Source organism: Ambystoma mexicanum, chromosome 13 (assembly GCF_040938575.1).
Source record: "Ambystoma mexicanum isolate Mex_15411 chromosome 13, UKY_AmexF1_1, whole genome shotgun sequence".
NCBI lineage: Eukaryota > Metazoa > Chordata > Amphibia > Caudata > Ambystomatidae > Ambystoma > Ambystoma mexicanum.
Genome location: NC_090938.1, coordinates 401,112,996 through 401,127,369, shown reverse-complemented (window position 1 = coordinate 401,127,369; position 14,374 = coordinate 401,112,996). Strand labels below are relative to the sequence as shown.

Sequence of the window (14,374 nt, the reverse complement as noted above, 5' to 3'; positions counted from 1 at the left end):
GTGTAAACTTGCCAAAAGACAAAAGTTCTAAAAAGGTACATATGAAAGCAGCTTCAAAGGTAAGGACACCGAACATTAAAACTGCACAGCTTCCCTTAAGGACAACACAGCTCCAAAACACACTTGGATGAAAATGTCCAAGGCGAGGATACTCAGAAAAGCATTTTTGTGCTAGCGCCTACCAGGGAGAAGACCCTAACAGCCCACAGTAACTTCTACAAAGATTAAAGAGCACATCAAAAACACCTGTCTCCACATTACCAACTAAAGGAGCCCCCATAACATTGTGCGGACAGCTTGTAGGCAAGGGCTGCCCAGCACACATGTACGCATATCCCGAACAGGACACCACAATAAACACCTCTACAAACTCCCAAAGGTAAAGAAAACTCAAAGTACACCTATGTCAACATCCTAATGGTAAACCAAAACAAGACCTGTACAAGTATCCCACAGGGAAAGCCACCCCAAAAACATATATGTATGAGAACCTTTAGGTGAAGGAGGTTACAAGTGCACTGTGCTCTAGAAGGGAAATAGATCTCAAAGCTAAGCTCCAAAATAGACCTGTATAAACATACCCCTCGAAAGAAGGCACCCAAAAAGACTTGTGTGGGGGAGCTGAATGGGAAGGGTACCCTATAACAGCCCTGTAGGTTCATCTCAAAGGGAAGGGTCCCAAAAAGGCATCTGTCCAAGCACCATCAAGGTGGAAACACTAAAGCACGCCTATAAGACTATGTAAGAGCATCACAAAACACCTCTGTACAGGAACCCTGATACTAACCCCCCACCTTTACCCCCCACCTTTGCCTCTATCCAGGTTCACCAGAGGAGAGGAGAGCAGTGATGACAGCCCTCCAGTACAGTGGCATTAAACCGAGTGCCATTGAGGCTCCAGAACCGGGTGCCCCTGAGACGCGAGACCGCCGGGAGGCACCGGATGCAGGCCCGGAGCCTGAAGTGAACCCGGGTCAGGATGTGCATGTGACCATTGAAGCCCAGGATGGCGTGGTGATGGGCAACGACATGAACGTGCGGGTCATCGTGAAAAACAATAGCACTTCACAGCGCCACGTAGCACTGTGTATCCGCGTGGCCGCCATGTACTACACAGGGGTCTGCCGCAGTGCCTTTAAGGAGGTGCTGAATGATGTAACTCTGGGACCTGGAGAAGGTGAGGATTACAATGTCATGGACAGGGAGTGTGTGTGCTCGTCACGAGCTGAGTGGCAGAAGGCCTCTCCATAGTAAGAGCAATGGTGGGCTGTGAAGGTCATTCCAGAATGAGGCAAGCTTTACAAGCCATTCCAGAATGAAGAAGTCCCATGTGAGTCAGCCCATTGGCCAGTTGTAGTCACATGGGTCAATTACCTGGCCAGATGAGTCAATTTGTTCTGTCACTTCCGAAGGTGGGGTGGGGCTGGGTGGTTCCCTACACCACAGTAGAGGTGGGCTGTGTGGGTCACTTTAGAGGAGAGTAATAGTGGGCTATATGGGTCACCCCAGAGCCTCAGTGGTGGCTGACTGTATAGAAGACTCCAGAGACTCAGTGATGATTGAGTATGGGTCTCTCAAGAGCGAGGCAAAGAGTGAGATGTATGTTTCTCTCCAGAGGAGGTTGAATGAGGAGACAATCCGGGTCACTCCAGAGCCAAAACTGGCTGTGTGTCACTCCGGGGTCAGAGATAGAGTTGGATGTATGCTTCATTCCATGAGGGGGAAATATGGGCCACTCAAAGAGCCAAGGTAAGTGGGCCCTGCAGATCACTCCAGGGGCAGAGAGACGGTACGGTGGCCTCTACAGGTCCTTCTTGAGTTCATATGAGCAGTACAGGTCACTCCAGAGGGTCGACTGTATGAGTCACTCCAGAACAAAGGGAGGCAGTATGGTACAGTAAAGGGCTGTAAAAGCTGCTCCATAGTATGGTGGGTTGTATGGGTCACTCCAGATGAAAAGTGAGCGTGGCTGTATCAGTCGCTCCAGATCAAGGATGAGATGTTCAGTTCACCTCTAGAGCAGAGTCAGGGCGGACAGTATTTGCTCAATCCAAAGCAAAAATGTGTAATAGGGGTCATTCTAGAATGAAAAGAAGCCTGTATGTGCCACTCCAGAGCAGAGATTGGGTGTGCTGTTGTCCTCCAGCGGCATGGCAGGGATGCGCTCTTCTGGCTACTTCACACACGCAGTAAAAATGGGCGCTCCAGGTTAATCTTGACTGAGATTGCTCTGTACAGGTGGTCTGCATGGATAACTCTGGAGGCCACATGGGTGATGCCAAGAGCGGTCGATTCACCAGCCCTCTCCCACGTTTCATTTCAGCCAAGCCAGTCAGCATGATCCTGAGGCACAGCGAGTACCAGAATCAGCTGGTGGATCAGGGCGCCATGATGCTGACAGTCTCTGGGGACGTCCGGGAGACTGGGCAGACTGTTGCCAGGCAGTTCAGCTTCAGAGTGCGCACTCCGGACCTCAGCATCAAGGTAAGGACTGACAACAAGGAGATGATTGTTTCCCTTCCACTGGTGGAATAAGACCCCTTCTTAGCAGGGCTCCATTGTTGAAGCAGTATGAGGTCGGCTGAGTCGCTCCCTCGCCCCATTGGGGAGCAGTTGGCGCTAAGTAAATTAAGTGGTGATAAGAGAGATATTGAGAGGGAGCAAAAGATAGAACCAAGGATTTCAGTGTAAGTGGGGTTTTCTCGAGCTTCAAGATTTCTCCACTTCAGGATTCAGTTCCTCCACATTGTGGTGTGCAATATATGGTTGCCTTTCTCCTACTGATAGTGTGACTCCAAGTTAGGGTTGGGTTCCTTCATTAGTAATAAACTTCAATGTAAGATGTTCTCTCCAATAAGTGGGCATGGGCTGTGTTGGGTGTGATTCCCAGAGCCGCCACAGATCCCCACTGCTGAGTTATGTTCTACCTGCATTAGTATCTCTGCACTATTCTTTAGAAGTGCTGCAGCGCTACGGTCTCTCCAAAGTATGTTTGAGTTATTGTGTTGGCATCATCTCTCCAGTTTTGGAGAAGGTTCCGTCGGCACTAGTTTCCCCGCTAGTGTATACCCATGTTCTTGTTGCAGTCGAGAATCTCAGCAATAGGTTTACGTTCCTCAAGCAGTCGTTTTATGTTTATTTTATGTTATGTTGATTTATACTGCGCACTGCTGCAATTTGCATGGTCTCCAGGCGCTCATGTGTCTCTGTAAGAAAAGTGAGTAGGCTAGATTAGTGAGGGAGAGACAGATAGGATAGAGGTTGTGCTCCACTGTGGATGCATGCAGCACCATGAGAAACATGTGTCTGTACGTGTGAGCTTTCAGGTGTGATTTGTTATGTTCACTGGGCTTTGTGTGTCCGGAAGGGTGGCATCCGGTGTTTGTTGTCTGCAGCTATTGCCTTTATAGCATGACCAGAGAGGGGTGTGTAGTTTGTGTGTTTTTTGTAGGTTGTTTTACTAGCCCTCTGGTCATGCATAATGAATGAGAGCTGGGAGGGCGAGGAAAAGAGAAGGGGCCGGGGGTTAGTTGGTTTCTGGTTATCTCACAGTTGCAACATTCAAATGTGGTGAAACCTCATAGTCGCAAAATTCAAATGTGGTGAAACCTCACAGTAGCAAAATTCAAATCTGGAGAAAGTCCATGGTAGCAAGATTCAAATGTGGCAAAACATCCTACCAGCAAAACTCAAATGAGGTGAAACCTCACATTGGCAAAATTCAAATGTGGTGACACCTCACAGTGACTAAATTCAGGTGTGGTGAAACCTCACAGTTGCAAAATTCAAATGTGGTAACCTTGCAGTCGCAGAATTCAAATTTGGTGGATCCCTGCAGAAGCAAAATGTTGGTGTGGTCAAACTTCACATTAGAGTTTATGAGTTTCGTGTCTCCAGTGGAGGATCACAGTGCACCAGAAAGCACTACTGTGGCAACACAACAGTGCAGTTTGGATGCTGTAGTGGTAGGGTAAAGTTATTTTCAAAGAGTTTGATGAAAGCATGGCACTTTCAATAATACCGGGTGGACAAATAAATATTCCTCCACCAACAGTATTCTTCTACTTAATGAAATGTCAACACCACTGCTGACACCTTCCATTGTAAAGTGCTCTGCTGCTCTCCTGCTAGGTCCCTGCTATAAGCAATACAATATAAATAACAATAAATGTCTTTGGGGAGCATTGAATTAAAGTTCTCCATTAGCAGGGGTATGTTCTTCCAGTGTGCTAGTAGTGTCCCTGATCAGGAGGTAAGCTCACGTCAGCACAAGTGCCTGACATAATGTGTTGGCCTGCATTGGCAATTCCCTTCCCTTCTATTGGCAAATCCCAAGCCTCATGGAGTAATGTTTCCATCCACATGCAGGTGTCTGGAGAAGCTCAAGTTGGGAAGCAGGTTACTGCCGAGATCATGTTTAAAAACCCTCTGAATCAAGTTCTCCATGACTGCAAATTTCACGTGGAAGGACCCGGACTGCAGAGGCCCAAGGTGGTCAATGTGGGGTACGTATTGAAGCCCAACCAGCCGTCATGCTGTACATATCCCTCCCTTTGCCCCTGCGATATATTTCCCATATATATGTTGCCCGTTCTGTTTTCTTCTCTTTTTCTTGAAGTTCTCTGTCTACCCTGATGTCTTGCTATCACTACTCTAGACCCCCTTTAAAAGCTGAGTTTACGCATGTTTGGTGGCTGGATGCATCGTATGTATGCCCTGGCACCCACTTATGCCTTTGCCATTTCACAGTGAATCTTCTACTCTACTTGCTTGTTGGCCCCCACTCTGTTCGTCTTGCTGGCCATTGTTTTCAATTTATTCTCCAACTGGCCAGCCTTCTTAACTCCTTCCTGAATTGTCATTTTCTTTATTCTGTTCACCTCTTGTACACACTTCTTAATTTTTCTGATGTTAGTCTTTACTCTTCATACTTTTTTTCTCAATGGCTTCCTTTTCCCTACCTCATTCCCATGTACCATGTCCTCTTCTTTTATTGGCTCTCTTCCTAAACTCTCTTCGTTCACTGGCCAACTTTCCGGACTGTATTCTCTTTTTCAGTGGCAATTTACAGCAGCTCCATTCGTATCCACCGTTTGCCATTTTTCTTAATTTCCTATTACCAGTGGTAACTTGGCCTCTCACTTGCTCCAATGTATCCTAGCTTTCATCTTTGTTTCTACTTCCCTTCTTATAACTCTTTTATGCCCTTTTTCATTTAGCTCCCGCTCTTTCTCTCTTTTTCTTGAGCATATGCTTCCAGCTGTATCCGATTTCTTTTTTTTTTTTACAAGTCTCTTTCTCTCATGGCATTTGCTCTTATTTTTTCACCCTCCAGGAACGTTGGGCCATTGAAGTCAGTCTCAATCATCGAGAAATTCACGCCTACAAGACCTGGACCCCGGCAGTTTATAGCCAGCTTCGAGAGCATTGAACTCTCTCAGATCCATGGAGTGACTGATGTCATTGTTCGCGATGCATGAGCCAACAGAGTGGTTATGCAAGAGACTCTGGCATTGTCTTGATACTTGTCTTCAGTATTATTCCCACCACGCCCACAAAACTACTTTTCGATACATGGCGTGTCAGAACAGCTGGCACTCTAATCTCATTAGCTGTTGTCAACGACTAATTGGTGACATCATGACTGCATGATAAATGAAGTGATGGTTTTGACGAAAGTATCTAACAAAAGCACTGAAATTAAGGGTCCGAGAAAGTAGTTGCCCCATTGTTATAGATCTGATTTCTCCTTTGCTTTTGGGAATGTAAGGAATGCTCTCTACGTGCGCTTTGTGCGTAGTGACAGGGAGAAGCAATCCAGAGACATTGAGATCTACATTGGCTGTGACTTTAACCTTGGATAGGTTGCCATTTTGCAGTTTCACAACCCGGAAGTGATGCCAAGGCCTATTTATTTCTGTTTTTACTTTCCCTCCGGTGACCAAACTTTCTTTCGTAGAATACTATAGTGCACTGTGGGTAAAGTTGGCAAGGCAACTCACTGTAAGGCGCTGGACATGTTCAAGTGCTCTGTGGGCATCTCAACCCACTGGTGCACTGTGAAAGATATTAATCGGTTCTAACGAATGCTGGGCCAGAAGACTGCTGAAATTTGCTACCTGTTACTTAAAAACTTTTTTTGTAAAAAAAAAAAAAAAAAAAAGAAATAAATCGAATACAATGAAGGAGAAAATCCTGTAGCAAGCACTGGAAAAGCCATACACACAAATTGTCCATCCATGCTCCACACCTTATTGCTTTGGCTAGTCCCAAGATTGTCCAAAAATGCCACATGGTGGGTCCACAGATCAATCGCTCAGTAGTGTGACTGGGAAACCCCAGCACAGCACATTAAATAGCCCGAGAGCCATCCAAAGTGCCATTGAGTTGCCCAGGCATCTTCAATGGCACTGTAAATATTCATTTGAGCCGTGTGCACAGAGGTTCACAAATTTCTCTCCCCGCCCCCAACAGTGCGATGGACAAATCAGTTCCTGCTCTCCTTGTTGGTATAATGGGTCTGTCTGCCCGCCCCTCCCCCATGACACCCTTCAGCAGGATCTGATCATTCAGATGGAAATTACTAGCCATTAAACGCTCGCAATTGAAAAGCTGATTAGAGGATTTCCTTTTGTGGTCATCTCTCGAGATCCGATTGTCTGAGCATCTATGGTGGTCAATATTTTAAATCTCGAGTAGCCAAATGTATTAATTGGCCAGGTTAACACATAATTGCCTGAACTGCTAATTGGTTGGGTATTAGGGCCCACTTACCTTAATTATGAACCCAGGCCTAGACTAGCCGTGACTCCATTCGATACAATGGTAGGCACACCTTCATTGGCGGAAAAGACTCATCTGCATTTCTAACCTCGACAACCTGAGATCCAACAACAGAAAAGTAACCTTAAGGTGACATGCTGCCGCAGAACAAATCACTTACTGAATAAATAATAAGTGCTCATCACTAGAAGAGGTCTGGCTGCCTCTCTTGTTCACACCTACACATCTGATTAGCTGAACATCTCTAATGCTTGTTCTTTAATTTTGAATTGACTGGACCTACTTATTCTACAACTCCAATCCTATTTGATGGTTCCCCCTATTGTTCACCACATAAAATGTGATTGGTTGAAAACCTGTGGCACCCCTGGTGCTACGCTCTTTCTGGTTGGCTCTGTACCTACTATTGTACATCCATCATTGTCCAACCTTTCCCGGATAATAATGAATTACTGCACTGTTTTGGAGATGCACCAATACCTATTCTTGCTGTGATTATTGAATATAATATATAAATATGTATAAATGAATGAAGATGGTATATTTATAGAAGTATGGACATAAAGATGACAGAAGATACTGGATCAGGGAATGGGGAAGGGGTACAGTGTTTTCATCGGTTGTCTTAATTTTCTCTCACATTTGGGAAACAATGTGTTTTTGTTGTATGTTATGTTTAAAATAAAGTTTTTAATACATGATCTAGAGGTTTGTCATGCTGGACTCTCTGTTCAGGTGCTGGATACCAGCCCAAGTAGCAGATCAGCGCCTATCCTTGTCGCAGGACCTGCAGGAACCTTTACAGTTAATCATGTGCTATATGTATTCAAGAAATATTTCATGCTATAGAACTGTGTGTTAGATCAAGAAGTGATACTTTATGCTAGAGACATGCATCATATACATGGGATTAATCTTACAGTGATGTTATCCGTAGATAAAACATTGTTTTTATCACACTTTCTCAGCACCTATTCTAGGGCAGGAACTTGTTTATATGATTATTGATTGGACAAAATCGAGGGGAAGTTGCTTCTATCCTTTTTGGGTGTCCTGGGTGCAGCGCCTGTTGAGGCATTAAGATGTGAGCTTAGCTTGCTAGCAATTAGATCTTCATGGCTCTTTCAACGCTATAAGCTGTTCCACAAACTACAATCCCTCCAGCTTGATTGTAATACTCTCCTGCCAATGATTGCCGACCACCTCTCGAAGGAGAGTCCCAACTCTTTCTTGCAGGAATTGCAAACATCAGCCCTAACACATCTGTATAATATAGGCCTTTCCCTGGAACAAGCTCTGGATTCTCCAAACACCCATCTCTTATTAAAAAATAAAACAAGAGATTGGGACAAAGTTGATAATATGTGTAAATTATCTCTGAAAAAGGGATTCAATAAATATTGCACACAAGGTTTCCATCTGAATTCTCAATTCTGTCCAAAGTCTGTACTGTTGATTTGAGGCGATGTATAACCAATGTATAACCAATGTAGGTTTAACTTGCTCCTGACACGTGAGCACATTGGCAACTGGTCTAACATTCCGTACAATGAAAGATTGTGCCGTTTATGCCATCTTACAATAGAGACCAGTTCTCACCTCTTGTCCAGTTCAAAGAGATATCATGGCTTGATAAATTATGAGGAATCTATAGTAACCGATCAGTTCTGAAGTGCTGTTTTTGGGCCAGAGTCGCTGGTTAGCATAAGCCGCATTCAACGTCTGGAAGGAGGCACTAGCACTTTTTGCGCTTACACTTTATCCTTCCAACTCTACTTGACATCTGCTTTTATGTGTAATGGTTTCCGTTGCTTTTTAATATCAGGAAAGGAGGTATTGGCACTTTTTGCATTTGCATCTTATGAACTGATTTGTATTTGATATTTGAATTTATGTGCATTGTTGATTGGTATTTATGTGTATGTGATTCAAACCGGCCTCTTGGTTCACTTATTGTACTTGAATTGGGGGACAGTTGTTTCCTTCTTAACATTTTACTAAAGAAAAGTTTATTGCATTATGATTGCATTATATCACTGTACGTCAATTGGGATTGATGTAATGTATGTAATATTACTTTTCTATGTGCTGAAGGTTTATTTATTAACCAAATGCACAATAAAAACAGATATAATTATACAAGTCCTAGAAACGTTTGAGAAGGCTGTTTAGTGGGAGACAAAATACTGTTCTCCCAACAATGCTTTTTTTCACCAATAATATCACATTGAACCGATTTACATATGTCCACCCTTTGTCATGGCCACAAAATATTACTAGCCACTTTCGATCTTCACGTCCCTCTCCATATTTCTAACCTCAAACAATTCTTATTTTATATCATTATCATCTCATATTCCAGCCTTTGCCATGGACGTAAAATATTACTAGCCCCATTCCATCTTCTCTTTGATCACCAGATTTGCCTTTACCATGGGTGTAAACTATTACTAGCCCCTGCCTTCTTCTCTCTGATCACCAGATGTCTAATCCCTAACTATTTGTATTTTATATTCATATTAGTTTGAGTGTGTTGGGTTGATTTCGGTGTTGCAATAAAAGCGATCCATTGTTGATTCAGTCACTTGAAACCAAATAACATTTCATTCAAGAGAAGAAAAGAATACCAATTTCAATGCCTGTCCTCTGGATATTGAAAATAATACTTGACCCAACCTTATGCAATGGAAATGGAAGAAATATTAAGTCAAAAGTATGGCTTACCTCAGAGATCCATTGCTTCTGGTAGTAGAAGGTAGGACCGACCGTTTCTTTCAACTACACAGACCCACAGATTGGAAGGCTTCAGGGCTCATATAACATTGTGAACCAGAACCCAAATAGGAGGTGTCCAGTCTTACGAGAGGCAAGGACTCCAAAGCAGAATGTGGCCAGGGAAAAAAATTGTGAAATGGCGGAAGCAGGATCCTCAAAGCAAGCAACTGAAAGACCTTAAGTAGACTGAGGAATAAGGAAGAGGAGGATGGCAGTAAGAAATAGCAACACAGACTGGGAAGCAGGATTGTTGACAATTATTTAAAAGAGGTGCATAAGAAGGATAGACATGGCCTGTGAATGTAACCTCAGCTGCACCGGCAATGTCAAGTACTTTTAGAAATTGGAAAAACGAATAAGGAAACAAACTATAGAAGATGAACACACTGCTTACCTAGGAGCACCTCTGAGTTCTCGAGCCGCGGGTGTGAACCTAGAAGTATTGGACAGCACCCAGGAAAACCTCTAAAATTATAGAAATGTATCCAAAGAAGTTGTGTTTTTTGAAAATTATACAAGGTAATGCATATATCAGGTTTTGTAAGAAAATAATATAATACAAGGAAAACACACCCCTACAGTGGCTCTTTAAATCCTGAAAGAGAATTTCTAATTTTGTTTCACAAAATGGACTGTGTGAACTTTTTCTTAGTTAGATTCCCCCACAGTAAAAGTTAGGCTGACAGATTTTATTATTTATAGGTTCCCTTTCCTTCAAAGGACTACAAAACAATTATCTACCTTAAGCTCTTTTGTTTCTCTAAAGTCAAACCTATAACTGGGTACAGTGATGATGCCCCTTTCATGCCATGATTGACAGTGAAATGGTGTTTCCGGGTGACTCCGGGGGCCATGCCCTACCACCCACTACATGACTTGAGGCCCAGGAGTGGTGTGGGGAGGTTCCTATGGTACCCTGCAGATTGTGCAGGGACAGATAGGAAGGAGATAGTCACATTATCAGCATAACATATAATAGCATTGGTGAACCCTCTGTCCAAATCAGTATGGAAAGGTGTGTGTGTCCTTTAAAGCAGGATCTGGGGTGGCAGAACCAGTCAAGCAAGAACACTGACGGGGGTTGCATACAATTCACAGAAAAAGAGATCTCCCCTGTGTGACAAGGCCAGTAACCTTGCCTTTTCAAGAGAGAACGAGAACCCCACTCAGCTGGGTGTGGAAGACCTATCAGGCAGCCATCCAGAGCCAGTCCTACTCCGGAAGTGCATCTGGGGGTAACAGAGAGAGCACACAGTGACTGGTTGTCTACAGTGGCACTTGTGCCCAAGCCTGACCAACGCTGGAGATTCTGCATAGACTTTCAACACGTAAATGAAGTCTCTCCATTTGATGCATACTCAATGCCACGGATTGATGAGTTGATGGAAAGACTGGGGCAAGCCAAATATATATCCACATTGGACCTTTCCAAATCATACTGGCAAGTACCATTATATGAAGTTGCCAAACCAAAGACAGTGTTCCCCCCAACCCCTGCCAGTCTGTAAAATGTCACTGTTACCCTTCGGACTTCATGAGGCTCTAGCCACCTTCCAGTGGTCATGGATCAGGTCTTCAAACCTTGTAGAGACTTTTCAGGTGCCTATTAAGATGAAAAGTCATATTTAGGTCCAACTGGGAAGAACATCTCAAACATCTCTAGGATGTCTGTACTCAGCTCAGGAAGGCTAACGTAACCGCCTACTCTGTCAAATGTCACCTAGACTAATCTAGTTTGAAATACTTGGGCTTTCAAATAGGAAGGTCCTTCCCCAAGGCGGCAAAGTGGAAGTCATCCAGTTTGTGGAATGACCCATCACAAAGAAGGACATATGAAGCTTTTTGTGGCTTGTAGGATATTATCTGCGGCTCACACCTCGTTTTTCTGAGTGAGCTGATAGATATGCTGAAAAAGGACCATCCCAACATCCTTTTCTAGGATGAACAAGAAAGAGCAGAATGCCTTTGAACTCACGAAGAAGGCATTATGCAAGAGGCTGTTCTAATCACGCCAAACATTTTGAAGGAATTTATCTTGCAGACAGATGCCTCTACTATTGATTTACCACCAGTGTTGTCCCAGGTACAGAATGGAGAAGAAAATCAAATCAGTGTCATCAATTAGAAGCTACAGATCCGAGAAATGGATAACCTGATAGATGAAGTATGGCCTCTACAGATCAAGTTGGCCGTACATAGCATCCATTACTATTTAACTGGAAGAAGGCTCAGGCCTATCAAGGATCATGCTCCATTAGTCTGGATGCCCAGGACCTTAGACACACACCCTGAGACTTAAGGTAGCTCCTGGCCTCGCATCCTTTTTCATTTACGGTGGAACACAGAGCCGGTACCAAATAAGGTAATGTGGATTTCCTTTCACATTACCCTTTGCAAGATAGAACCATGTATCGAAAGTAGTAGTGAGAGGAATCAGGGAAAGGCGATTAAGGAGAAAGGGTGAGGCCTACCAGAAAGCCATCCAGAAGCCAGTCCTAATCATGAGGTGGACGGTGGCAGCAGAAAGAGAGCGGTCACAATTGGTTAGGAAAGGAAACTAATCCCCAAAAATGAAGGTGTACTTAGACAGGAACAGGAAGGAGAAGAGGTGGGTTTACTAAGTGAGGACTGTAGTGTAGGTGGAGGACGGCCAAGAGACCAGCAAGAGGAAGGATGGGGTGACGTCTTATGGAGAAGATTGTTGGAGCAGGTGAGGTATTGGTTTAGGAATCATAGTGGTTCTGTTGTTTGAGTGCGTGTTTGTGTGACAAGTGAGTAGAAGAAGATAGTGTATGGAGTGAATGTGAAGTGCATGAAACTGGATGAAACCAGAGTGTTTGAGTAGTGGCAGAAGGAGCGTTGTAGTGGGAAGAGAAGTGAGGTAGGGGGAGGAGGAGTGTAGTACTAAGGGGGAAATGTAGCAGTCCTGGGAAGGACAGGAGTGAAGTAGGAGGTAGGGTGTGTAGTTACATTAAACAGTGGAGGTGAGGGGTAGGAGGAGTGAAAGATCTGAGAGACAAAGGATTGGAAGGAGGAGTATGTGGCGAGATTGGTAGGCCGTGTAGGGAAGTAGGGGTGAGTGGGGGCGACTGATCTAGCCTGATTCAGACAGAGCAAGTGCAAGGCACTATTAAAACTCCCATAAGAACAACCACTTTGGTTCGAGTAGAGAAAGTTGGGAAGTCCATGGGGGTGATAGGATAGCCTGCATACGGGGAGACCACCTTGAGAATAGGCGAAGACCACAGACCAGAAAGAAGATGTTATAGTTTGATAGCACTCACAAGGGGTTATGGATGCTTGGGCAATGGAGGACCTTCCACTGGAGGCAAGAGAGAGAGAGAGTCGGCCCAAGGCTCCACAAAAATGTCAATAAAAACCCTTGGACTGGCCTTGGGAGTCAGGGTGTTTTCTATGCCATGTGTGACACGCTGCTTGTCAGAGAGCAAAGTCTACCAAGCTGCGTCACACACACACCACACTTATTGCTAAGGTGGCAAGCAGGGAAGGAGATGCAGCTAAGTCCTGTTCTTTACGCAGTGCTTGGCACCTGTGACCTAAAGTGTATGTGCGTTCTCAACAAATTAAAGATGGTTGAAGGAGGAGGTGGTGAAATAGATAAAGTGGGAAAGATCTGGAGGTGCAGAAGGAGATGAAAGTGCAGATATAGTTTGAGGGGCAGGTGGAAGAAAAGAAGCAGAAAGTGTGCATCAAACAGGGGGAGGAAAGAGAGGAGAGAAGATCAACAGTCAAACGTGGTGAGGACCAAGGAGGCGAAGTGACCAAGGGTCAGTGAAAGGTAAAAGAGAGGAAGGAGGCGAGTATACTGAAGAGATTAGAACAGAAGATCCTCAAAGTGGAGAGAAGGTTGGAAGAAGTAAAGAACAGTAAATCAGTTGAGAGTATCGTTCTCTGGAGAGATCAGGATACAGCCAGTAAGTAAGGAGGACAACTCCTACCAATTAGTTGTCTGAGGAGAGTGAGCGGCAGTGAGGCAAGGAGTTTCATCAACATTCAGCACCAGAGACAACAACTAACTTGGTCCATCATCAGGCTCCAATGCATGAAGCACTGGTGAATCAGTGAGGTGGCAACTGAGATCAGGTTTGGCAACTGTAGAATCAGGACCCTGAATTAGGCAGGTGAACTCAACCCCAACAAGGCACCTACAGTCCCTCCTGGGCTACCTCACATTTGGGAGCTGCTACCGATCTTATTGCACAACACACAGTAACTAAAAGGAGGACTTCTGTTGCTCCTGGGGCATAGTGTTTCACTTCTCTTACATAAGCAGAAGAGGTAGAACAACAAGTAAAGAATGTCTACTGGCAGAGCCACCCTGTATTTAAAGAGGGTGAGTAACACTGGAAGAGACGCTCTAAGACTTTGTTCGACAGACACCCATTTATACTGAAGTGGCTTTTATGTTGTTGTGCCCTTCTGACCAGTTTTTACTTAACCCACCTTTGCATATTGGTGTGTGCCTCATAGACACCACTTTAATTATTATATCTTCATCAAATAATGACAGGAGTCAGCCTGCGTAGTCTGAACTCCTTTATTCCCATATCATAACTGACTCCTCTCCATTCCATTCCTTCCCAAGTTCTACCCACCAAACATTCCACATTGCATTCAGCTACAACACCTCCCCCCTGCTTATCATAGCAGATTCAGCCATCCAAGATTCAGCTACAACACCTCCCCCTTGCTTATCATAGAAGTTCACTCTCTCCGTCAGTCTGACAGGGTCACCTCTACATTTGTTCAATGAGACGTACAGGCTTACGTATATACTCCTTTGAGGGTGCCCACT

The 14,374-nt window shown here is 44.4% G+C and overlaps 1 protein-coding gene across 2 annotated transcripts in view; it reads left to right on the top strand.

Annotated features, from left to right (window-relative positions):
• The window catches only part of TGM1 (transglutaminase 1), a 140,858-nt gene extending 133,370 nt beyond the window's left edge, over positions 1–7,488 (top strand). For both annotated transcript variants that reach the window (XM_069633984.1, XM_069633983.1), the window contains exons 12-15: positions 824–1,177; positions 2,324–2,484; positions 4,369–4,505; positions 5,336–7,488. In XM_069633984.1, coding sequence (XP_069490085.1) covers positions 824–1,177; positions 2,324–2,484; positions 4,369–4,505; positions 5,336–5,480 — 797 coding nt within the window. In that variant the 3' untranslated portion in view covers positions 5,481–7,488. The remainder of the gene's footprint in view (positions 1–823; positions 1,178–2,323; positions 2,485–4,368; positions 4,506–5,335) is intronic.
• The last annotated feature ends 6,886 nt before the right edge of the window (positions 7,489–14,374 follow it).